The sequence below is a fragment of the Tachyglossus aculeatus genome, chromosome 27, assembly GCF_015852505.1.
Source record: "Tachyglossus aculeatus isolate mTacAcu1 chromosome 27, mTacAcu1.pri, whole genome shotgun sequence".
Taxonomy (NCBI): Eukaryota; Metazoa; Chordata; class Mammalia; order Monotremata; family Tachyglossidae; genus Tachyglossus; species Tachyglossus aculeatus.
In genome coordinates, this window is record NC_052092.1 from 2,311,729 (window position 1) to 2,336,063 (window position 24,335).

Genomic DNA, 24,335 nt, shown 5'->3' on the forward strand with positions numbered 1-24,335 from the left:
GTTTGGTTGTGTTCTCTGTCTCCCCCTTCTAGACTGTGAGCCCACTTTTGGGTAGGGACTGTCTCTATATGTTGCCAACTTGTACTCCCCAAGCGCTTAGTACAGTGCTCTGCACACAGTAGGCGCTCAATATATACGATTGATTGATTGATTGATTAATGCACTGTTCTGCACACAGTAAATGCTCAGTAAATACCACTGAGTGACTGACCGGCCGGGAGAGTACAACAACAGAATTAGCAGGCACATCCCCTGCCTCTATCTTGGGGGAAGACAAATATTTACGCGAAGAGAAAAACTAATATGAAATGTACACCAAGATGAAATGTTCATCTTGGTAACTTTTCAGACACCGAGCCTGGAGTTTGGAAAAATAAAAATAAAGAGAGAGAGATAAAGAGAGAGAGACTGGAGACCGAGGCCGGGCCGTTTTACCTTTATCACCATCTCGAAGGTGAAGACGCCCGTGAAGATGTAATCCATGTACTTTAGAGCCTAAAAGCAGAAAGGAAGACGAGTTCTCAGGGGCTGAACCGCGCCGGCATCCCCAACCCTTTCAGCGACAGCTCGGTTTCCTCCAGGGATCTGGGAGAGATTCAAACCTCACCAAAAGGGCCCTGGAGGAGGCAGAATGGCGGGAGAGTGGGTGGATGTGTGTGTGTGTGCGCATATGTGACTGAGCTCACGTCTCAATGGGGCTGTCTCGGGTGAGGGCACCACTCGACCACCCAACCCAGACACGGCTGCCTCCGGAAGGCGGACATCTCGACATCAGGCAGAAACTCCTCACCCTGGGCTTCAAGGCTGTCCATCCATCCCCTCGCCCCCTCCTACCTCACCTCCCTTCTCTCCTTGTCCAGCCCAGCCCGCACCCTCCGCTCCTCCGCTGCTAATCTCCTCGCCGTACCTCGTTCTCGCCTGTCCTGCCATCGACCCCCGGCCCACGTCATCCCCCGGGCCTGGAATGCCCTCCCTCTGCCCATCCACCAAGCTAGTTCTCTTCCTCCCTTCAAGGCCCTGCTGAGAGCTCACCTCCTCCAGGAGGCCTTCCCAAACTGAGCCCCTTCCTTCCTCTCCCCCTCGTCCCCCTCTCCATCCCCCTATCTTACCTCCTTCCCTTCCCCACAGCACCTGTATATATGTATATATGTTTGTACATATTTATTACTCTATTTATTTATTTTACTTGTACATATCTATTCTATTTATTTTATTTTGTTAGTATGTTTGGTTTTGTTCTCTGTCTCCCCCTTTTAGACTGTGAGCCCACTGTTGGGTAGGGACTGTCTCTATATGTTGCTAATTTGTACTTCCCAAGCGCTTAATACACTGCTCTGCACATAGTAAGCGTTCAATAAATACGATTGATGATGATCTCGACACGCCCCCTGCCCTGGCTCTGGAGCGAAAGCCGAGATTTTCCTGGCTAAGAAGCGAGATCCTGAAGCACTCGGGAGGAAGACGTCCCAGGAGATTCTCCGATCTCCTAGAGAGCTCTGCTCTTGGATAGTCATTCATTCAATCGTATTTATTGAGCGCTTACTGTGTGCAGAGCACTGTACTGAGCGCTTATATCCAGCAGACCCTTACCTGCTCATGTTGGCTTGAAGGTGGTCCCCCCTCCCACCCCTCCTACCACCTGGTTCTCCCCGCGTGCGCCCTCGGTCCGGGGGAATCTGCTCCTTCCCGCTCCCTGGGCCATCCCGGATCTTTCACTCAAGCCCAGCATGCGCTGGAGGTCTGAGAGCCGGGTTCATCATCATCAATCGTATTTATTGAGCGCTTACTGTGTGCAGAGCACTGTACTAAGCGCTTGGGAAGTACAAGTTGGCAACATATAGAGACAGTCCCTACCCAACAGTGGGCTCACAGTCTAAAAGGTGCTGGGGGCGGGGAGGGGACGGGACGGGAGAGAAACGGACAGCCCACTCACGTTGTTGCGTGGGGAATCAGCCCACACCGGGTCTTCGGCGGCCAGCGCGATGCTGCTCAGCGCGATGACTATGAGGATGACCATCTCGAAGTAGCGCATGTTCACGATGTAGTGGCAGAAACGTCGGAGCCTGGGGGCGAAGCCGGGCGGGGGGCGGAGTGAGGGTCTGTGGTGGGAGGGAGCTGGTCCCCCCCACCTCCTCTGCGTCCACCTTCCCCTCAAACAAGGGTAGACTCTCCCTTGTTTCCTCCCCTCGGTCCTTCTGGCTGCTTGTTTGTCTCCCTTCATAATAATGATAGTGATATTTGTCAAGCGCTTACTTTGTGCCAAGCGCTGGGCTAAAAGCGAGGGGAAGGACCAGGCAATTAGGTCAGATATGGTCTCTAGCCCCCATGGGAGAACAGGTATTTTATCCCCATTTTACAGAGCAGGAAACTGAGGCCCAGAGAAAGTCAAGTGACTGGCCCAAAGTCACCAGTGGGCAAGTGTGAAGTGCCGGCGTTAGAACCCAGGTTTCCCACAACTTTCCTTCCTTGATTCTTCCTGCCCCAATGGTTACCCCACCCCAAACCTGGCCTCTACTTTTTTTGTGTGTGTGTGTGTGGTATTTTGTTGAGCGCCTACTATGCACCAAGCACTGTACTAAGCGCCGGGGTAGATGCAAGCTAATCGGGTTGGACAGTCCATGTCCCACAAGGGTCTCCCGGTCCTAACCTCCGTTTTCCAGATGAGGCCACTGAGGCACAGAGAAGTGAAGTGATTCACCCAAGGGGACCCAGCGGACAACCCCGCCCCCCAACACACACACACACACACACACACACACACATCTGGGCGAGGCGGGACGTCTTACAGGTTGGTAGGACTCAAACAGAACATGGAGCTGTAGGGGAGGATCTGTCTGGGGCCGCTCCTCATCAAGTCATCCCCCTCCATGTCTTTCTTCTCTTCCATTTTACTGTCAAATTCCACACTGTTCACTGCGGGGGGCGGGGGGGACGACACACAGGAAGCCAACAAGTTAGGGCAGAGCCGGCCGCCGGAGTCGGTTTCGGTGGATCGATGCCTTCGCCCCCACCTTGACCCCCACCAGTACTCTCCCCCCCGACTCTCCCAAAGACCCCCGGCGAGGCGTCGTGGGGAACTAAGACCCCCCCGCCTGAAATGGAGTCGAGAGACGCCACCTCTATTCACCCAAAAGGTGTGTGAAGACCACTGGACTCCGCTTTCGTCCGGCCGGAAGCGCCAGACCTACCCTGCCCCTTCCCTCGGCCCCGGAAACCGGGGACAATGGTCAGGGCGCTCCCGCCTTCCTCTCCCTTCGACACTGTGCTCCCACTTTCCTTTCTAATCATCTTCATGGGCCAGTATTTCAGATCTGGCAGGGGGGTGGGAGGGCTGGGGGCGATGGGGTCCTTTGGTAAAACGGGTCGGGCCCCGGGAAATGATACGACAGATTCGATTCATTACTCTCTGTCGGAGCAGATGTCGCCCCAAATCACGGGGGCAGGAGGCACAAGTAAACAAGGGTGAAGGGAAGCAGAAGTGACATTGGGACAATTAGCGACAACCTCGTTACACCAAGGTCTGTCAAGCAAAATGCCAGTTATCTTATGACTCTCCAGGAAATTGGCATCTGAGAGCCAGCGGGCGGGGCTCGCCCAAAGTCTGGATTTGGGGCCTCGGGGGCACAGGGGCATCGTCGGTCTCAGTTGTAAAGTCAATGGGTCAGTGTTAGGGGAGATTGGCAGAGTTGGGTCCAGCCATTAGGGAGAGATTAAGACTGTAGACTGAAAGCCCCTGGAGGGTAAGGATTGTGTCTACCACATAGATCGTACTTTCCCAAGTGCTTAATCCAGGGCTCTCCACTGATCGATTGCTCTGCACACAGTCGGCACCGAATAAATACCATCAAGTGAGTGATTAGGCCGGAGGCCGATCGATCGGTTGACTAACTGATCGTATTAACCGAGCGTTCACTGTGTGCTAGGCACTGTACGCTACGAGGTGTTGGTAGGCAGGTTCCCTGCCCACGACGAGCCAGATCGGTGCTCCTTCTTGCAAGTCAAAAAGCCCCTCTCCCTGCTGCTGCCATCCCTCCCGGGCAGCCCAGAATCCTCCTCTTGCCCACAGTGCCCCGGTGCATCTTCAGGCGCACGCTGGGGGGGGCGGGGAGGGGGTGGCGCGGGGTGGGAGGGCAGAGACACTCACTGGGAATGACCGTGGTGTCCCCAGGTGGTGCGGTCACGGTCACCGGGATGTTCACCGTGGTGGTGTTGTCCGGCGGCGACGGCTGGGTCATCCGGTCCACGTTCTTCTGGTTGTCCACGTCCTCGGGGTGCTCGGGAACTTTCTGCAGGCAGGTGCTGGGCAGCGTGTGGGTGGGGACCACCACCTCGATCTCACACTGGTTCTCCCTGGGGCATGAGAGCCACGGGTCAGCCCCGCCACCCTCGCCTGGCCCCGGTGAGCCCTGACCCTGGAAGGAGTGTGCAGAAGGCAGCCCGGGTGGGACCCTTGAGGCGAGACTGGCTGTGGATCGGAGGGACGGGGCCGCTCCGACTCCATCATCATCATCATCAATCGTATTTATTGAGCGCTTACTATGTGCAGAGCACTGTACTAAGCGCTTGGGAAGTACAAATTGGCAACATATAGAGACAGTCCCTACCCAACAGTGGGCTCACAGTCTAAAAGGGGCTAATGGAAGTCAGGCTGGCTGGGTTCTAATCCCAGCTCTGCCACCTGTCTGCTGTGAGACCTTGGGCCGGTCACTTCACCTCTCGTGTCCCTCTCAAGCCAACCTACGGGACGTGCGTCACGCTCACCTACGCCCACCTCTCAGTGGCTAGAGCCTGGGCCTGAGAGTCGGAAGGACCCGGGTTCTAATCCCGAATCCGCCACGTGTCGGCTGTGTGAGCTTGGCTAAGTCACCTCACTTCTCTGTGCCTCAGTGGCCTCATCTGTAAAATGGGGATTAAGAGGGTGAGCCCACGTGGCAGAGGGACTGTGTCCAACCTAATCAACTTGGATCTGGCCCACAGCTTAGAATGGTGCTTGGCACACAGCAAGTGCTTCTAGACTGTGAGCCCGCTGTTGGGTAGGGACCGTCTCTATATGTTCCCAACCTGTACTTCCCAAGCGCTTAGTACAGTGCTCTGCACACAGTAAGCGCTCAGTAAATACGATTGAATGGATGAAGTGCTTAACAAGCTCCATTATTCTTATTCTTCTTACTATTATTATGAAAGGGCACTGCACACAGTAGAAATATTGTGATTAACTAACAGTGTCTAGAAGAGGCTTGGTGGGGCGAGGGGGGCCTGGGGCCAAGGAGGGGAGTCAGGGAACGGGGCTAAGTGGGACTCGGAAAGGACCGGAGAATCCGGAATCCGTCAGCCAATCCGTCGAGCGCGTACTCTGTGCAGAGCACTGGACTAAGGGCTTGGGAGAGGACAGAACGGCAGAGTCGGCTCCCGAGGAGCTGAACCGAGTCGGCCTGGGCCGGCCTGGGCTCGGACTCACCTGGGCCGGTGGTTGCGGAGGTCCTTCTCGGCGGGCTCCCCGTCCTTCTCGCCGTCGTCCTTGTCGGCCGCCTCGTGCGCGGCCGTCCCCTTGTGCCTGGGCTTGTGACGCCTGTGGGCCTCGTCGCCGGCCTCGCCCTTGGCCCCGGGTTCCCCGTCGCGGGCGCCGGCCCGCGAGCCGCCCCGGTGGCGGGCCCGGCGCTCCGTCTTGGCCCCGTGGGCGGCCCCGTTGCCCTCCTTGGCCTGGGGCTCGGCCGGGTGGCGGTGGGGCCGGTGGCGCCGGTGCTCCTTGTCGGCGCCCTCGTCCCCCGAGCCGCGGCGGTGGGGCCTGCGGGGCCCGTCCCTGTGGCCGGCGGCCTCCTTGCTGCGGCTGCGGTGGGGCCGGTGCCTGTCCGCCTCCCTGCGGGCCCCGGCCTCCCCCTTCTCCTCCTTGGCCCCGTCGGCCTTCTCCTGGTCCCAGGCCCGGTCCCTGTCCCGGTGCCGGTGATGCCGGCGGGGCGGGTCGGGCCCCCCGTCGTCGGCGGGCCGGGGGTCCCGGCCCGGGCCCGGCTCCGGCCCGGCCTCGGGGCCGTCGGTCCCGGGGCCGGCCTGGCCCCCCGTTGGACGGGGCTCCACCACCAGAGGACGGTCCAGGTGGGTCTTCATGTCGGGCCGGATGTGGAGGGAGGTGGCGTAGCGCACGCGGTCCTCGGGGTCCAGCTCGCTGTAGAGCGCCTCGCAGCTGGCCCGGAAGTTGTGCAGCCGGATCTGGCTGGTGCGCTGCTCCCACACGGACTTGGCCTTGGTGGCGTTCTGCTGCTTGCTGCGGGGACAGGAGACCACGGGGCCGCCGCTGAGACACCCCCCCGCCCCGACCCGGCCCGCTCCCCAGGAGACGGGGACGGGCTCTCCATCCAGACCCAGGGCCTCGCCGCTCCCTCCGGGCTCGCACGCGGCGGGGGTGAGGGGGATGGAGAGGATGGCGTGGGCGAGGCTGGGGATGGCGGGGAGCAAGCCAGAGCAATAGAGTCCGAAGAGCTGCGGGTGGTCATCTCCCCACCCCCGAGGAGACCCCCCAACCAGCCGGCCGGCACCACGGGGCGACGGGCTTCGACCCCGGGGAGGCCGGCAGGGCGAGGGCTCCGAGTCCTTGGCTCCCATAGGCCTTTGGGACTGGGCTCCGACTAGACCGGAGAACTACGCAGGGGAGCCGAAGAGCTCCCTGAGACCGGACGGGGCTAAAGGGATCCAGAATTGGGTCTTCCGGCCCCTCTTCGATTCTCCCCTCCAAATGAAAAGTTACCATCTATGGCTCCGACCGAGGTGGAGACCGGTCTGGGGGCCCGTGGACCGGGGGTGTCGGATGCCCCCCGCCCAACCCCCCCAACGCCAAACACCCCAAATCCTCTTCCCTCTAATCCAAGAGCTTTGTCTCTCCCACCGGCCGGCGAGAGGAGAGTTGGGTGTTTTCAGAGAGAGAGGTGTGGGAAGCGTATGGGAACCCGTTCCGCCCTCTTCGGGGTGAAGGAGTCGGAAGGTGAAGATGGGCATTGTCTGCCACCCTCAGGGGTCTTCCTTTGCATAGCTGGGCCAGGTGGTAAGCTAGAAGGCCTTCTGTCTTCTCCTTCCTTGGGCTGGTTTCATGTTCCCAGTCCCCCTCAAGCCCCCTGCCACCTCAAGAGGGGTAGGGGGTTGGGGGGAAAGGGTAGACCTCCAGTCCCCATTTTTCTGGTTAGCCGCAGCAGGCCCAGCCTGAGGTCAGTGGACTCTGGGATACCTGGGCTGCCTCCCGCGCTTGCCCGGTGGGAGAGATGAGACCCTATGAGCTGTTCCACTCAGAGGTTCAGAGATATTCTCCACGACCCCGAGGCTGAGAGAGAGAGTCCTCCCCTTTCGCCTCACGGAAACCCCATAAGAAGGGAAGCCGGTTTTTGGACCCCCAAGGTTTCCCCTCGTCTCCAGGAAATCAGGGCCGAAGAGCCATGAGGCAAACGGCCCCCCTCCCAGGGGCGGAGTCGGGGGGTTGGGAAGGAGGCCCTGGACCCCCTCTAACGGACCACAGCCTGCCAGCGGTAACATCTTGGGGTGAGAGCCAGTGGGGCGACTCTCCCCCTGGCCTTTAAAACCCTTGAAAAACCTGGGAGAGCACACGAATCGTCATATTACCGAGGCCCGCCCATCCTTAATGGAGACAGGCGAAATGCGAGACTCACCTAGCTGTTGGGAATCTATAAATACTAGTCCCATTGTGCCACTCACACGCTGAGCATGAGGGAGTCGCCCGCGAATGAGAGTTCAAACGGTCTGTGGGCCGGTAGCCGGAGGGAGGGAGGGTTAGTCTGCCGTGGTGATCGAGAGGAATGAAGAGGTTATTTCATGAGGGGGACGTGGGGAGATGAGAAGAAGCGACTTGGGGTGAGGAGGTGGCTGCCATCCACCCTGTGGAGGGGTTGGAAAGCGGGGAGCCGAAGAGGTCCTCCGACAAGGAGGAGAGAGATCAAAGCCCCGAGCAGGCTGGGCAACTGAGGCCTGGATTTTGCACTCGCCCAGAGTTGAACCTAGAGGGGTTTGAACATTCTGATCCTTGCCGCTTTCCAGTTGGTTTCATTTTCCCTTCCTTGTTTTCTCCACGTTCTCATCCCTGGTTCGGGGGCTGGCTTCATAATCTCCCACCCTGCTTTCTGGTCCCAGGCTGCCTCAAAATGTCCCCAGACTTTTCCTCTCCCCCCCGGCCCCTGCCCTGCTGGGGGCATTACTCAACAATTCCGGCACACCTGATGCCCTCCTCAGGGAATGTGTCTGTTTACTGTTGCACTGTCCTCTCCCAAGCACTTAGTACAGTGCTCTGCATGCCGTAAGCGCCAAGAAATACGATCGAATGGATGAATGAACCTCCACCATCGACATTCAGACCCGATGACGCCTTCAGCCCCACCCCTCCCCGTCCTGTCCTTCCTGAGCTGGCTGACGCCTGGCCACTCTCCGGTTGGGCAGCCCTAATTGATTTGGGGGGAGTCAGAAGGTCATCCCAGCTCAGCCACTTGTCTGCTGTGTGACCGTGGGCAAATCGTTTCACTTCTCCGGGCCTCGGTGACCTCATCTGGAAAAAGGGGAAGAAGATCGGGAGCCCCATTGTGGCTCACGGGCTGCGTCCGACCTGATGAGCTTGTCTGTACCCCAGTGCTCAGTACAGTGCCTGGCACACAGTAACTGCGTAATTAATCCCATTAAAAAATACCACCATTACTGTTCTAACCCTGTGGCCACCCCAGCGGGTCCTACTTTGGCACAGAGACCTATGCTGGGCCATCAGGGCCGGAACAGAAGGTTTCTCTCAGCTAAGAGGCTATGGCGGGTCATGGTTTATCTTCTGGTTTGATCACCTCGAGATTCCGACGGGTGGTAGCGGGGGGCAGGGGCTGCCCTCCCTTCATGGCCAAACTTCCTCAAACCTACTGGAATCTCGTCAGCCCTGCTTGGAGCCACCCAACCCAGAGCAAGACCACCCTGCAACCCCGTGGGCCCAGCCTGGACAGGGACTGTGTCCAACCCGATTTGCTTCTATCTACCCCAGCGCTTAGTACAGTGCCTGGTTCATAGAAAGCGCTTTTATTGTTTTTAACCAAACTCCCATGTTTTTCCAATGGCATTTTGTAAGTGTTTACCGTGACACTGTAGTAAGCGCTGGGGAGATACAAGCTAATCAGGTGGAGCACATGGGGCTCCCAGTTGTAATCCTCATTTTACAGATGAGGCAACTGGGGCCCAGAGAGTGAAGTGACTTGCCCACGGTCACGCCTGAGATGAGTGGCGGAGGTGGGATTAGAATTTTACTTCTACATATTTACTATTCTATTTATTTTGTTAATGATGTGCATCTAGCTTTACTTCTATTTATTCTGATGACTTGACAACTGTCCACGTTTGGTTTTGTTGTCTGTCTCCCCTTCTAGACTGTGAGCCTGTTGTTGGGTAGGGACTGTCTGTATATGTTGCCAACTTGTACTTCCCAAGCGCTTAGTACAGTGCTCTGCACACAGTAAGCGCTCAATAAATACGATTGAATGAATGAACCCGGATCCTTCTGACCTCCAGACCTGTGATGGAGTGGGTGTGTGTATGTCTGGTGGGAGGGAGGGTCCATCCCCTCCTATCCTATCTGAGTTTTTCTGCTCCCTTTAACCCAGATAAATTCCAGGCAGGTTGGGCTGATGAATTCCAAGCTTAAGCCCTTCGGGCCGTTTGATTCCTTAAAAATCATGCTTTTAAATCATCTTAGACATTCACCCCGTGCAAACCCACAAAACTGAACTTTAAGGACATTTAAAACATCTCAGAATATCTTTCTGATGAGACAGCCCAACCAACGCGCATACTTTTCCACTCACACTTTTGAGTGGAAAAGTAAAAAAAAATAAAATTAAATTAAATTAAAAAATACCCCAAAACTTAAAAATGAAAAAAAAAAAAAGAAAAAAAAATCAGCCCCAACCCCTACTCAAACCGTCCTCAGGGAGCTTTGGGTGACTGCCTGAAACTCAGAATCTTAAAGTTTTGCTTCCTCATATCCTTCCCCTTGCTTCCCCCCGGCGGGGTTTTGTTGGAAACGATTTAATTATGCTTGTTAATTAGTCAGGCACACGCTTCGGGCAGTGCGGTTGGCTCCGTGGGCAAGGTCATGGTGATGTCAGGTTGGCAGCGGGTCAAAGGGGAGGCTGAAGGGTTGGCGTTTTCATTCCCGAAACAACACAGCTGGTGTGGACAGTTAGACCCACTGAGTCTCGAAAGCATCCCACCCCCGCATTAGACCATAAGCTCTTTGCAGGCAGCATCAGATCTTCCCCAAGCGCTTAGTACAGTGCATCACACTCGGAAGATACACCACAAGTACCTACTATCCCTTGGGCATCCGGGAAAGAAAAATCCCTTTGACTTTCCCGCCTGAACTTGCGGCATCCAGAGCCAACCGGGAAATGAGCAACCCCAGGTCCCCGAACAGAAACACACAACAGAGAACAAACAGACCACCCCACAACACACAGGAGAACGAGACAGGGGAAGGTTGCATTATGAAAGAAAGAGGAGTGTTAGAGAAAGGCAGACAAAAGACACACATACATAGAAACACAGAGAGATGGAGAGAGAGAGGAAAAGAGGGAGGGAGAGAGGGGAAGAGGGTGAGAGAAAGAAAGCCAGGGTGTCTGGGTAAACCGCACTCAAATACAAAACATTAGAGAGCTGCTCATGATTCAACCACAAGTGGAGATATCTAATGCCCATCTGGTACTTCCGTGGGGAAACTGTGCCCGGAGGTTTGCTGCAATGAAATGAATGACTTTGGAGTGGTGGAGGCTGGAGGCGTGGAGTTGGGGGTGAGGGAAGGAGAGGTAAAAACGGAGACCAGAAAGCCATTTGACGGTATAGGGTAACGGAGAGCGACTCACGGTGAATTTACGCTGGAGGCAGACGAGCTGTGAGATACAGTGCCTCGAGTTTGCTTTACAAAACTGCACATGCAAAAAACAGAACAGAACAAGAGGTGAGAAGAGGGAAAACAAAAAAAAGGAGAGGTCAAATTCGAGAAGTCGTCCGAAAGGGTTTTTGCCCAGGCTGGGGGCGAGTCCTGAGGTGGTGGGTGTCTTCGGGGGAGGGGGATCACCAGGAAAGGCTTGGGGGCGGCTCCAGAGAAAGGGCCGTCGGGTTCAAAGAAAGACTGGAAAGGAAAATTAAAAAGCACCAACCGGAAAGAAAAAAGAAAGAAAGAGGCGACAGGAATCGAGAGGGAATCATCGCTTTCGGCTCAAACGGATTGCAGATAAGCCCGGTCCTTGACTGGTCGGGGGGTACTGGTATTCTGCCACCACTATCCAGAGAGGGGCATCTTGGAGTCCCACAGATTGGGGCTCCAGACTGCCTTTCGCAGAAACAGCGTGAGCGACTTGTTCAAGGGGTTGGCCGGGAATTGGGACCTCTTTTTCCCCAGCTTTTCTGAACAGGGAGACGGATGGGGAGGGGGGAGAGGAATTGGTTCTTCCCGGTTACCTGTGAAGAGGCATCAGTGGGGATAACGGCTTCCTCTTACCCGGGCAGCCAACCGCCCGATGGGCGGCTGACATCAATCGGTCAATCGATGGTATTTATCGAGCGCTTACTGTGGGCAGAGCACTGTTCTAAGCGCTTGGAAGGGTACAATACAACAGAGTCGGCGGATACATTCCCTGCCTGCAGTGAGCTCTCCGTTCCACTCTCCCCTCCCCACCTGTCTCGGCTGGCTCAGAATCAACACGGGGAGAGAGGGATCCAGGTTTGCTCTGCTCTTTTCTTTTATGGTATTTTGTTAAGGGCTTACTAGGTGCCAGGCACTGTACTAAGCGCTGGGATAGATCCAAGCTAATCGGGTTGGATCCAGTCCCTGTCCCCCCCGACATGGGGCTCACAGTCCTCATCCCCCATTTGAGAGATGAGGGAACTGAGGCCCGGAGAAGTGAAGTGACTTGCCCGAGGTCACCCAACAGCCAGCCGGGATTAGAAACCGGGTCCTTCCGACTCGCAGGCCCGGAGCCTCCCCTCGAGGCCACGCTGCTCTGACGCAGTCGTCCCCGGGCCTTCCACTCACTCTACCACTATGTGGTAGAACTGGGATTAGAACCCAGATCCTCTGACCCCCAAGACCATGCTCTTTCTATTAGGCCGCACCGCTTCCCTGTAGTAGACACTCAATAAATACCGTTGATGTTGATGAGCTCTCCCGTTAGAAGGCAGAGAATGAGCATCTTGCCTCGGTTGTACTCTCCAGAGTGCTTAGTACAGTCCTTCGCCTTTGGGAGACACTCAGTTAAATACTGCTTCATTCATTCATTCATTCAATCATATTTATTGAGCGCTTACTGTGTGCAGAGCACTGTACTAAGCGCTTGGGAAGTACTGTTGGTTCATGGATTGAGAAGCAGCCCGGGGAAGAAGGGTGGGAAGGTCAATCAGTCAATCGATCAATCAGTCGTAATTAATTGGGAGCTTACTGTGTGCAAAGTAATAATAATAATAATGGCATTTATTAAGCGCTTACTATGTGCAAAGCACTGCTCTAAGCGCTGGGGAGGTTACAAGGTGATCAGGTTGTCCCACGGGGGGGCTCACAGTCTTAATCCCCATGTTTACAGATGAGGCAACTGAGGCACAGAGAAGTGAAGTGACTTGCCCAAAGTCACACGGCTGACAATTGGCCGAGCTGGGATTTGAACCCATGACCTCAGACTCCAAAGCCCGCGCTCTTTCCACTGAGCCACGCTGCTTCTCAAAGTACTGTACTAAGCACTTGGAAGACAAAAGTGTTTGGACTTGCCTGCAAGGTCGCTTTAGAAACCTACTCGTTCAGCTCTGAAAATGAACCCTGGCCCAGGGACCCGGGCCCTGAAGGGATCGGGAAAATGGACCCAGAGAAAAATCATTCGAAGATCCTAAGGGACCTTTAATGAACTCTGCTATTCTGTCTGACCGCGCTGTTGATTTCCCTGGATCCCGGGTCTGGAGGGTTAACTTGGGGAGCGGGGCCCAGGGTGGGAGGATATCGAAGAAGGGCAGGGGAGAAACAGCGCTAAGTGCAGGGGTGGGTACCAAACAATCGGGTTTGACACGCTCTCTGTCCCACTGAGGGCTCACAGTCTGAGTCAGAGGGAGGAGGATCGAATCCCCATTTCAGAGATGAGATAACTGAGGCACAGAGAAGGGAAGCGACTTGCCCAAGGTCTCGTAGCAGACAAGTGGCGGAGTCGGGATTAGAACACAGGTCCCAGGCTTTTTCCAAGAGGCCACCGCTGCTTCTCATGAGCACAGAGTAATCAGTATGGGTAATTTCCCCAAGCTTCTTGAGGGGAGGGAATGCGTCTACCAACTCTGTTATAGTGTACTCTCCCAAGTGCCTGGTACAGTGCTCTGCATGCAGTAAGCGCTCAATAAATACCATTAATTGACTGATCAATTCTGATGAGTTAAGATGGAGACTGTAGAGCCCCCCACAAGCTCCCAAGCACCCCAACTGCCAGGGCAGCAGTCAGTCCTGGAGAAAGGGGTTGAAGGACTCAGCCTGCACCCTGAAAATGCCGAGAAGCGGCACGGCCTAGTGGCTAGAGCCCGGGCCTGGGAGCCAAAGGACCTGGATTCTAATCCTGGCTCCGTCACTCGTTTGCTGGGTGTGACCTTGGGCTTTCCTTCTCTGGGCCTCAGTTCCCTCATCTGTAAATGGGGATTAAAGCTGTGAGCCGCCGTGTTCAACGCGGTTACCTTGTATCGAACCCGGAGCTTAGTGCAGTGGCTGGCACGTAGTAAGCGCTTAACAAGTATGATAAAAATCGCAAAACATCCTGGTAGAGGCTGGGCCAGGCCTCAGGGTGGCATTCCAGTCACTGGTAGGGGCGTGGGAATTCAGAGGAAAGCGGCCAAACCTAGCCCACAGCCTTCCTGTTCTGCTGTCAAATTGGAAGCTTGACCATGTCCAAAGGAACCCAACCTTTCCCGTCTGCCACTTCGAGCCCAGAACTCTATATATACATCAGTGGTATCTACTGAGTGCTTACTGTGTGCAGGGCACTGTACTAAGCCCTCGGGAGAGTACAAAATAACAGAGTTGGGAGACACGTTCCCTGCCCACGATGAGCTTACACCGGACGGACGTCGGTGAAGGCCCGAGGGGTGGTCTGCCAGCTGGAGGCCGAGTCGGTACTCTGTTGGGTATTACGAGGAAGGGGCTCTGAGGGGGTGAGGGAGGGGGTTTCAGAGCAGCGGGGCAGAGACGTGGGGCCTGTTGACCCCCTCAACGCCTTGCTGGACGAAAACCTCCAACGCAAGCACCACCTTACTTCCCTCTCCCTGCCGCTCGACCTCGCTCCTCAGGCCCAAGGCCGCGTCCAGCAAAAAGCTCCCGCCCTGACACCCGGGCGGGCCCGGGATAAGGACCCACAGTCCTTCTTCCGTTCCTCGCCCTGGTCCTCCCCCATCCCACCGTAATCCATCCAGCCCCTAGTGATGTTCCGTTCTGCTCCAGTACTTACCATTTGTGATAGGCAGAGAGAGAGAGAGAGTCAGAGAGAGATGGAGAAAGAAGGAAAGGCAGGAGGGGAGAGAGCAAAACACGAGACACAGACGGACAGAAGGACGGACAGACCCTCTGGGCAGGGACTCTTCCCTGCTTGTTGGGGTCACCACAGGTGGCAAAGTAAACACACCAGGAGATACACAGCCCACCCCCCCACCTTCCACCAGACCCTTCCCAGAGCTCACCCCTCACCTCCCCCCGACACACACAAACACACCCCAGTCTCTCGGGAAGATCCGGTCCTGGGTGATGGGGCACCTCTTCCTGTCCTGAAGGGGCCTTTCTCCTGACAGATCCTTGGGAGTTTGGGGAATGTGAAATCCCCACCCGGCAGGCATGCTCTGCCGCTGTGGGTTCTAGAAAGACAGGACCCCAGAGGCCCTGAGAAATGAGGCAACGTAGATTTCTGATGCCAGCCTGGGTCTGGAAGAGATTAAATCACCCCACCCCACCCCTGCCCCACCAGCCCCAAATCCGTGCCAGAGGGACAGAGAGAAAGGGTGCAAATAAAGATGGGAGTGTTTGGAACTTAATTAACGTTGATGGGTGTTTGGTGCTGTCAGAGCTGTGACTAGTCTGCCAGGGAACCAGACTCCCAACTGGAAACCAGCCTAGCCTAGCGGATAAAGCCCGGGCCTGAGAGTCAGAAGGCCCTAGGTTTTAATACCTGCTCTGCCGCTTGTCTGCCGGCTGACCGTAGGCACGTCACTTCACTGTGCCTCGGTTCCCTCATCTGGAAAATGGGGATTAAGACGCCGAGCCCCATGTGGAGCAGGGACTGTGTCCAGCCTGGTTAGCTTGAATCTACCCCAGCACTTAGTACACTGCCTGGCACATAGTAAGCACTTAAAAAATACCAAAAAATAAAAGGACAGGACAGAAGAGGATCCCTCTCTCCCTCTGTTGCTTCTGAACCAGGGAGACAGGCAGGCGGGAGCGGGGAAAGTGGAACTGAGCTCACTGTAGGGGGGAAGCATGTCAAGCACTTAGAACAGTGCTTAACACTTAGTAAGTGCTTAACAAATACTATTGTTATTTACTATCATTCCTCAAGGAGAAAGGAGAGCCTTCTCACCCCTGAGAAATGGAAAGAGGTGGGGAGGAGGGTGCAGGTTTGGCTGCTGTACTTTCCCAACCTTCTATGAGCCTCCTTCAAGACAGGGAGGGGAAAACTTGAAATTACACAGAGCCAAAGGCTGGGAATTTTTAAGCCTGTTTCTGGGCCTGGGGGCGGGGTGGGGACGGTACACCCAGACTACTGGCTCTCACTGCAGGGGGGCTTTGTGTAATGTGTGTGTGTGTGTGTGTGTGTGTGTGTGTGTGTGTGTGTGTGAGAGAGAGAGAGAGAGAGAGAGAGAGAGAGAGAGAGAGAGAGACCGACCCTTTGGTAGGTGGCACTGGTACATCTTTGGATTGAGAGAAGCATGCGGAAGAGAGAGGGGGATTGGGGTGGAAGGGAGGCCATTGGGAAGAGAACCAGTTTTGAATTTCCCTTCTGTTGGAGGAAGTTCTTTCAATTGGCTCCTCAGAGAAGGTAGGTTTGAACCCCCAGAAGAGGGTAGATTTAGGCTGTCCCCCAGGCCCCGGAGGGGCTAGGTCTTGTCTCTCCCTAAGCTCTTTTCTCCACCCCCGCCTGCGCCAGCACCGATAGCATCTTTAGCCCTTTGCTGGCTGAGCGGATGCATGGGGTGGGGAGGGGTCTGGGAAAAACCAGCCAGGCTGAAACTCACCTCTAGAAACAATAAAGCGAGGAGACAGAAAAGTCAAATCACAAAACCCGAATGAAATAACGAGCCGCCAACCGAATCAACGAAACGAAGGTCAAGGATCGGTTGGTCTCCTCCGCCGCTTTAAAAACCCAAATGTTCCCAAAGACCCCTCCCCACACCGGCGTGTACCACTCGATGCAGAGAAAGACAACCCCTCCCCACAGTGGCTCAGACTGCTCAGAAAGGAGAGATGACCCCTCTTCACACAGGTTCAGACTGTTCAGAGCAGAGAGATGACCCCTCCCCATGCTGGCTCAGACTGGTCAGAGGAGAGAGAGAGAGAGATGACCCTTCCCCACACTGGCTCAAACCTCTCAGATACCTAGGGACCCCAGGACGCAGAATCCCGGGGCCCTTTGGAGTGAAATGTTCCCCTGGGGTTGGATGTGGACCGGACCCTTTCGAACTAATATCTGGGTGTAGTTCCCACACGTTCAGAAGTTTGAAGGGCAGGCACTGGGTTGCAGTCAAAATAGAGGAGCAGCGTGGCCTAATGGATAGAGCCTGGGCCGCGGAGTCGGAAGGACCTGGGTTCTAATCCCGGCTCTGCCACGTGTCTTCTGGGTGCCTTGCGCTTCACTTTTTGGTCTCTCAGTTCCCTCACCTATAAAATGGGGGCTACGGTGGTGAGCTCCATTAGACAGGGGCAGTGCCAAACCTAGTTAGCTTGTATCCAGCCCAGCTCTTAGACCCGAGCTTGGCACATAGTAAGCGCTTAACAAATAGCATTTAAAAAAAAAATAGGCTGCACCCCTCTCCGGCCCTGGAGGCTCCCCCGATGGGGACCCCTGCCCTCAGCCACCCTCTCCCCCTGCTTCCAAGCTTCAGAGCCCGCCTGCAAGCCATAAGAAACAATGAACGCACTCGGGCCTTGGCCTGAGCCTGCTGGGGAGAGCCAAGCCCTCCTGCCCAAAGCCACGGCCCACGTCAGTCCTGGCAGAGCAGGTGGCTTTTCCCCTGGTGAACTCTTTCTTTTGGGGCCTCCAAAACCAGGACAGGAACGCTCTCCCAACCCAGCTCTCCGGGCGGAACAGGAGAGCCAGCCCACGGCGCCGAGCTCGCCCGTTTCCAAGTGCCAGCCTCCACGGGCTCCCCGGCCCCCGTGGGGCGAGGCTGCCCTTCCCTGCTCTGCGGAAAAGGACCGAGGTCAGCGCGTTGCCCGAAGAACAAAAATCACCCTTACGCTGCGATGGAAATGTTAGCTGCAGACATGGGACTAACTTCGGCTACCTCCTTGGCTTTCTGCAATGCGAGTTTCTGGTTGGTGGCTTCTTCCATCTCCTCTTCATCCTGGGCGGGGAATCAGAACAGATTTTGGGTAGTGATCCTCGGATCGAAAATTGGGCAGAGGGGCGGGGGTCTTCCTCAGCCTGATGGCATCACTGGGCCTCGTTCTTGCCCGTCCCGCCGTCCCTCCGCACATCCGCCAAGCTAGCTCCCTTCCTCCCTTCAAAGCCCTACTGAGAGCTCACCTCCTCCAGGAGGCCTTCCCACACTGAGCCCCCTTTTTCCTCCCCCCGCCCTACCTCTTTCCCCTCCCCACAACACCTGCATATATGTCTGTACAGATTTATTACTCTATTTATTTTACTTGTACATATTTACTATTCTATTTATTTTGTTAATGATGTGCACCTAGCTTTACTTCTGTTTATTCTGATGACTTGACACCTGTTCATATGTTTGGTTTTGTTGTCTGTCTCCCCCTTCTAGACTGTAAGCCCGTTGTTGGGTAGGGTCCGTTTCTCTATGTTGCCAACTTGTACTCCCCAAGCGCTTAGTACAGTGCTCTGCACACAGTAAGCGCTCAATAAATACCATTGAATGAATGAATGAATGAATCACAGACTGGATCGAAGCCCCCATAGTCTGCCCACCATCTTGCTCACCGTTTTGCCCCCAATTTAGACTCCACAGAGCCCCTCTCCCCGTGCCACTGAAGATCTTAAAATGCCCAATCTTGGCTTTCAATTCTCTTCTGTTTTTACGATATTTGTTAAGCGCTTACTATGTGTCAAGCACTGTTCTAAGCACTGGGGTGGATCCAACTTGATCAGGTCAGACTCAGTCCCTGCCACACAGTGGGGTTCACAATCTAAGTCAGAGGGAGAACAGGTCATGGATCCCCATTTTACAGTTGAGGGACGTGAGGTCTAGAGAAATGAAGTGACTTGTCCAAAGTCTCCCAGCAGGCAAGTGACAGAACTGGGATTAGAACCCAGGTCCTCTGATTTCCGGACCCGGAGTTTTTCCCACTAGGCCATGCTTCTAGACTGTGAGCCCGCTGTTGGGTAGGGACCGTCTCTATACGTTGCCAACTTGGACTTCCCAAGCGCTTAGTACAGTGCTCTGCACACAGTAAGTGCTCAATAAATACGATTGAATGAATGAATGAATGAATGCTACTCCACTGAATTCACATTTATTCAGGCAGCTGGCCAATTCCATTAGTTTATCACTTTAATCCCACCGGTCCCTGGAGCCCACTTTGCATCCAAGCAACGGGAAGGCCCATCACCTAAGTACCTCGCTTCGTGGGTTTGCTTTCTCCCTCCGCTGGCCACTGCCCTTTCCCATCCTCCCCTCTCTTCTCCTCCCATCCCGGCTCCGCCACTTGTCTGCTGTTGTGTGACCTTGGGCAAGTCACTTCACTTCTCTGGGCCTTACTTCCCTCATCTTTAAGGTGGGGATGAAGACTGTGAGCCCTATGTGGGCAGGGACTGTGTCCAGTTCGATTGCTTGCATCCACCCCAGTGCTTAGTACAGTGCCTGGTACATAGTAAGCGGTTTCACAAATACCTTAAAAACCCAAAAGGGCTGAGGAGTGGCCCCAGCTGCGGGAGGGGGAGTCTTCTCTCCCCTCCCTCCCCGCCACCCCACCCCCTCCAAACTGTCCTTGGTTCACCTCACCTTGGTCAGCTCCTGGGCGTTGGCCAGATTGTCCACGGCAATGGCCAAGAAGACATTCAGGAGGGTGTCTGTTCGGGCCGCAGCTAAGGAACGATTGCCCCGGGCTGGAGAAAGGCCCACGTACCCCCCAGGATTATTTCATCCAGGTTCCGTGACCTGGTTTTTTCCGAGATCAACTAGTCCATCCTGCTTCCTGCAAAACGACTGTCTCGTCACCGTCCCGGAGAGCGAGCTAGCTCCGAGGTGCCCGCTTCCTTCCAGTGAAAACTGCGAAGCAGTGTGGCCTAGTGGAAAGAGGCTGGGAGTCAGAGGACCTGAGTTCTTAATCGCCTCTCTGCCACCTGTCTGCTGTGGGACCTCGGGCAAGTCACTTCACTTTCCGGGGCCTCAGTGATTTCATCTGTAAAATGGGGATTAAGACTATGAGCTCCTTGGGGGACAGGGACTGTTACAATAATAATAACTTATTAATAATATATTATTGTTATGGTATTTGTTAAGCACTTACTACACGCCAAGTGATGTTCTAAGCGCCAGGGTAGATACGACGTAATCAGGTTGAGCACAGTCCCCGTCTCCCATGGGGCTCACAGTCTTAATCCCCATTTTAGAGATGAGGGAACTGAGGCACAGAGGAGTGAAGTGATTTGTCCAAAGTCACCCAGCAAACCAGTGGGAGAGCCGGGACTGTGCCCAACTTGATTGTCTTGCATCTACCTCACGCTCATTACAGTGCTTGGCACCTAGTAAGAGCTTAACAAACACCACTAAAACCCCCCAGAACCTCTCACCCTAGAAAAACTTCCCGATGTCTAACTCCAACTCTGCCGGCTGTAAATCCGGCCCGGCCCCTCCCGCTTGTCCTCAGGGGATCCGTGGCTGTTCCCCGATATCCCTGGAAGATCAGAAGGCAGCAACGACGACGACGGGCGATCTCCCTCCTCTGCGGGGGCTTTACGCCGCTCTCCCGACCCCGGACGGCTCATTAGGCTAATTCCACCGCCCGTCCGCCCGCGGCCACCCACCGCTCCATTTTGAGCGTGGCCGGAACGGGTCCCAGCCAAACGTTTGAAAGCCGGCCTCAGATCTCTTCCGGTGGCTCCTGTTGGGCAGGGCCCATTTCCCGCCTTCAGAAGTTCCTTCACAGATCTTTCTGGCGGCTCCCGTTCCTTCGGCTTCCCCTCTGGTCCCAAGGAAAGGCCGGGACCAGAGCCAGGATGAAAGAGCCTTTTCCGCCCTCCAGGCTGAGACCCTCACGGCTCCCGGAGGGAGGAGTGGGTCGGCTTTAATGGAAGGCTTTCCCTTCCAGGTACTCTCCCCCCTCCCACCAACCCTGAAGCGAGAGGCGGAATCGGACCGGGGCTCACTGGAATCCCGGGGGCCATTTTGTGGTGTGGCGGGGCCGGAGAGGAAGATCCATTTTCAGTCAGAAACAGTAGCGGGCGAGGGTCGATTCGGAGGGGCTAGAGATTCTGCTGCCTAAGGCCCTCTAGCCTCTTCTCAGTGTACGGTGGCTTCTATGTCCCACCTCAGGGTGGGTGGTCCTGAAATGTTAACCGTGCCCCCTTCCCACCTCTAGGACCCTAATAATAATAATAATAATGGCACATTAAGCTCTTACAATGTGCCAGAGGCTGTACTAAGCACTAGAGAGGACACAAGCCAATTGGGGTGGACATAGTTCCTGTCCCCACAAGGGACTCACAGTCTTCATCCCCATTTTGCTGCCAAGGTAACTGAGGCGCAGAGAAGTAATGTGACTTGCCCAAAGTCACACACGGCAGACAAGTAGCAGAGCTGGGATTAGAAGCCAGGTCCTTTTGAATCCCAGGCCTTCGCTCTATCTATGAAGCCAATTTCTGGGGAAGGACCATAACCCCCTTTGACAATGACTGAACCACTAGCCTTCTGCCGCCTTCTCCCAAGCGTTTAGTCCAGTGCTCTTATCGTTCAATAAACACCATTGATTGACTGATGGTTGCTGGCTTAAAGTGAGATTTCCTCACTTCACTGGTGGGTGCCGTTCAGGCTGGTGGTCCACCCCCAGAGGATCATAGGAACAAAAAAATCCTGGTAGGGGGAGGGAGGGCTCTGCACAACAGGCTGACGAGAGTTCATCACCTCCATCCCCCTGCCCCCGGGTAGGCCTGTCCTTAAACCACCTTTCCTCCTTTTCTGGCTCAACAAGGACCGCCTCTTTCGCAGGCTGGGCGAGACTCAGGACTCCGGCTGAGGCAAGGGCCTGGTCAGACTGTCCTTTTCCTCAGAAGCTTTGTCTCTCTGGGTCTCTCTGACTTTTAGATGGACCGAGCGAGGGGATTAATAATATCTCCTTTCAAAGACCGTTTGATCCCGGCCTCTCAGATGTCCGAAAGGGAGCGTGTTTCTTCTGGCACGAAACAGATTTCCCCCTCGTGTTCGGCTGCCGGGGCTGTCCCACTTTCGGGGATTGACTTTGGCTTAGTGGGTAGAGCTGGGGCCTGGGATTCAGGGGGCCTGGGTTCTAATCCCACCAACGCCCCTTGCCTGCTGTGGGACTTGGGGCAAGTCACTCCACTGGGCCTCAGTTCCCTTATCTGTAAAATGGAGATGAAACACCTGTTCTCTCTCCCACTTAAATTCTGAGCCCCGTGAGGGACAGGGACCGTTTCTGCCCTGATTATCTAGTACCTGCCCCGGAGTTTTGTACAGTGCTGGGCACATAGTAAGTGCTTAATAAAAGCATACTTGTCATTATTATTGTTTCCCCCTGCCAGGACCTCTTCTACCACCCCTGGCCTGAGCCAATCCAATCAATCAATCAATCAATCAAGGGTATTTAGTGAGCGCTTACTATGTGCAGAGCACTGTACTAAGAGCTTGGGAGAGGACGGCATAACACTATAACAGACATATCCGCTACCCAGAATGAGCTTACAGTCTAGAGGGGGGAGACGAACAGTGATAGAAAGAAATAAAACCAAGAAGGGCTACCTGACTGACCATCCCTGCCTCTACCCTTTGGGAATGGAACCAGCCATCCCATCTGCCTGCGTTTCCTAGAGAGGGTCAGCTCGCCGCCCTCCCCAAACTACAAGGCATTCGGTGTCGGCAGTGGTGACCCTCCAGACTGTAAGCTCGTCGTGGGCAGAGAATGTGTCTCTTCTATTGTCCTACTGTCCTCTCCCAAGCGCTTAGCACAGTGCTCTAGCACTCAATAAATACGAGCGACTGACCGGCGGGGAGGCCGTCGCCAGGGCGGATGCAGACGCTCCTCTCCATCTCTCCTCCCCGTTCCCGGGGCACTGACTAATGGATTGAGCCTCCTTCCAACCCCTTCAGAGCCCCCTTCCCCAATGGAGGAAGCCCCCCATGGGACAGGAAACAGGACGGGGCCAGAGGCGGCCTGCCCAGGTGGGTGATCCCTCTCCCCGGCGCTAACCGCTCTGCTCCCTGGCCCAGGAAAGGATACAGTTTCCGAACAGCGTCAGGACGATGAAGTAAATGCAGGAGAACATGCCCTTGCTGACTCCGCCTTGGGATTCAATCCCGTGATACATCACCGCGTTCCAATCTTCCCCCGTCAGGATCTGCCGGAGGGGGGAATGCCACCCAGTGCCTCAGCCCAGAGCCCCACGCTCCCCGGACCGACCACCCAGAGGCCCCCAGAGAAGCTGCTGCCAAGGCAGAGCAGTGGAACCGGCCCAGAGTCCCTCAGGACAGGACTGGATCGATTCAAATTCAGCCAGTACGGAACTTCTCTGCACGCAGTAAACTCTCAATCAATCAATCAATCAATCAATGGTATTTACTGAGCACTTCTAGACTGTGAGCTCGCTGTTGGGTAGGGACCGTCTCTATATGTTGCCAACTTGTACTTCTCAAGTGCTTCGTACAGTGCTCTGTACACTGTAAGCACTCAATAAATACGATTGAATGAATGAATGAATAACCGGACACATTCCCTGCCCACCATGAGCTGACAGTCTGGAAGATAATCAGTATGATAGTAAATTCAATTGATAGGAGGCTGTTAGCTTGTCCTTTAGACTATAAGCTCGGTGTGGGCAGAGAATGTGTCCAATACAACTCTCCCAAGCGTGCAGTACAGTGCTCTGCACTCAATGCGTGCTCAGTCAACAGGACTGATTGATTGATTGGTAGAAGCAGCACTGGTGCAGGAAGTGAATCGCAGTTCAGAAGACGCTTGCGTCAATCAATGTTCCGGGGACCTTCATCATGGCTAAAGGGCGGCCCTCCCAGGAGAGGAGCCATCGGGCCCAAGGAGGAGTGCCCAGCTACAAGAGAACAGAAGAGCCAGTGGAATTTGAACCCAGGACTAAGCCCGATGCGGCCACAAAGCCCGTCACACCCATGACGGTGGGCTAGTGGCCGTCTCCCCTCCGGATGCCCCCCAAGCTGAGCGTGGCGCTTCATACCGGCTGGGCCGACGCGGGATTGAATCCGCTTGCCAAGGCCCGAGCCGGGGGCCAAAGGAGCGGTCCGGGCTGCCCACCCGCCGCGTTTCCCTCTGACAAGCTCAGGCTGCCCCTTCCCCTTCCCTGGCACCTGGAGTCCCCCTACCCAGGGGGTGATGGCGGAGGCCTTACCTGAAAGACGGTCAGGATGGCCGCGGGGAAGGTATCGAAGTTGGTGGTCGGGGTTTCGTCTTGAAAGTTAAACCTGGAGGGAGCAGGAAGGCGCCGGAGGTCTGATAGAGGCCGAGAGCTGAAGACCTTCATGCTACAGGTGGGGCCTCGGGGACCCTCTAGACCGGAACGTCGCTAATTCTGTTGGATTGGACTCTCCCAGGCGCTTAGTACAGTGCTCTGCACCCAGTAAGTGCTCAGTAAATACCACTGATTGATTGATCAGCCCAACCTGGCTCGACAGCTCTCCGACCTGCTGTCCCCTGCAGGCTTCCTGGCTCCATAAAGGCAGGAATCGAGCCTGCCAAACGCAACGGACTCTCCCAGTCAATTAATCAATCAATCGTATTTATTGAGCGCTTACTGTGTGCAGAGCACTGGACTAAGCGCTTGGGAAGTACAAGTTGGCAACATATAGAGACAGTCTCTACCCAACAGTGGGCTCAGAGTCTAAGCGCTTAGTCCAGTGCTCTGCATTCATTCATTCATTCATTCGTATTT

General features: G+C 55.3%; 1 protein-coding gene across 1 annotated transcript in view; it reads right to left on the reverse strand.

The window, feature by feature from the left end:
- Positions 1-24,335, reverse strand: part of CACNA1B (calcium voltage-gated channel subunit alpha1 B) — a 203,806-nt gene that overhangs the window by 59,547 nt on the left and 119,924 nt on the right. Inside the window, 10 exon segments of the mRNA XM_038767811.1 lie at positions 436-495; positions 1,934-2,063; positions 2,787-2,913; positions 4,145-4,350; positions 5,459-6,259; positions 10,881-10,943; positions 17,480-17,586; positions 19,207-19,274; positions 22,658-22,775; positions 23,796-23,868. Coding sequence (XP_038623739.1) covers positions 436-495; positions 1,934-2,063; positions 2,787-2,913; positions 4,145-4,350; positions 5,459-6,259; positions 10,881-10,943; positions 17,480-17,586; positions 19,207-19,274; positions 22,658-22,775; positions 23,796-23,868 — 1,753 coding nt within the window.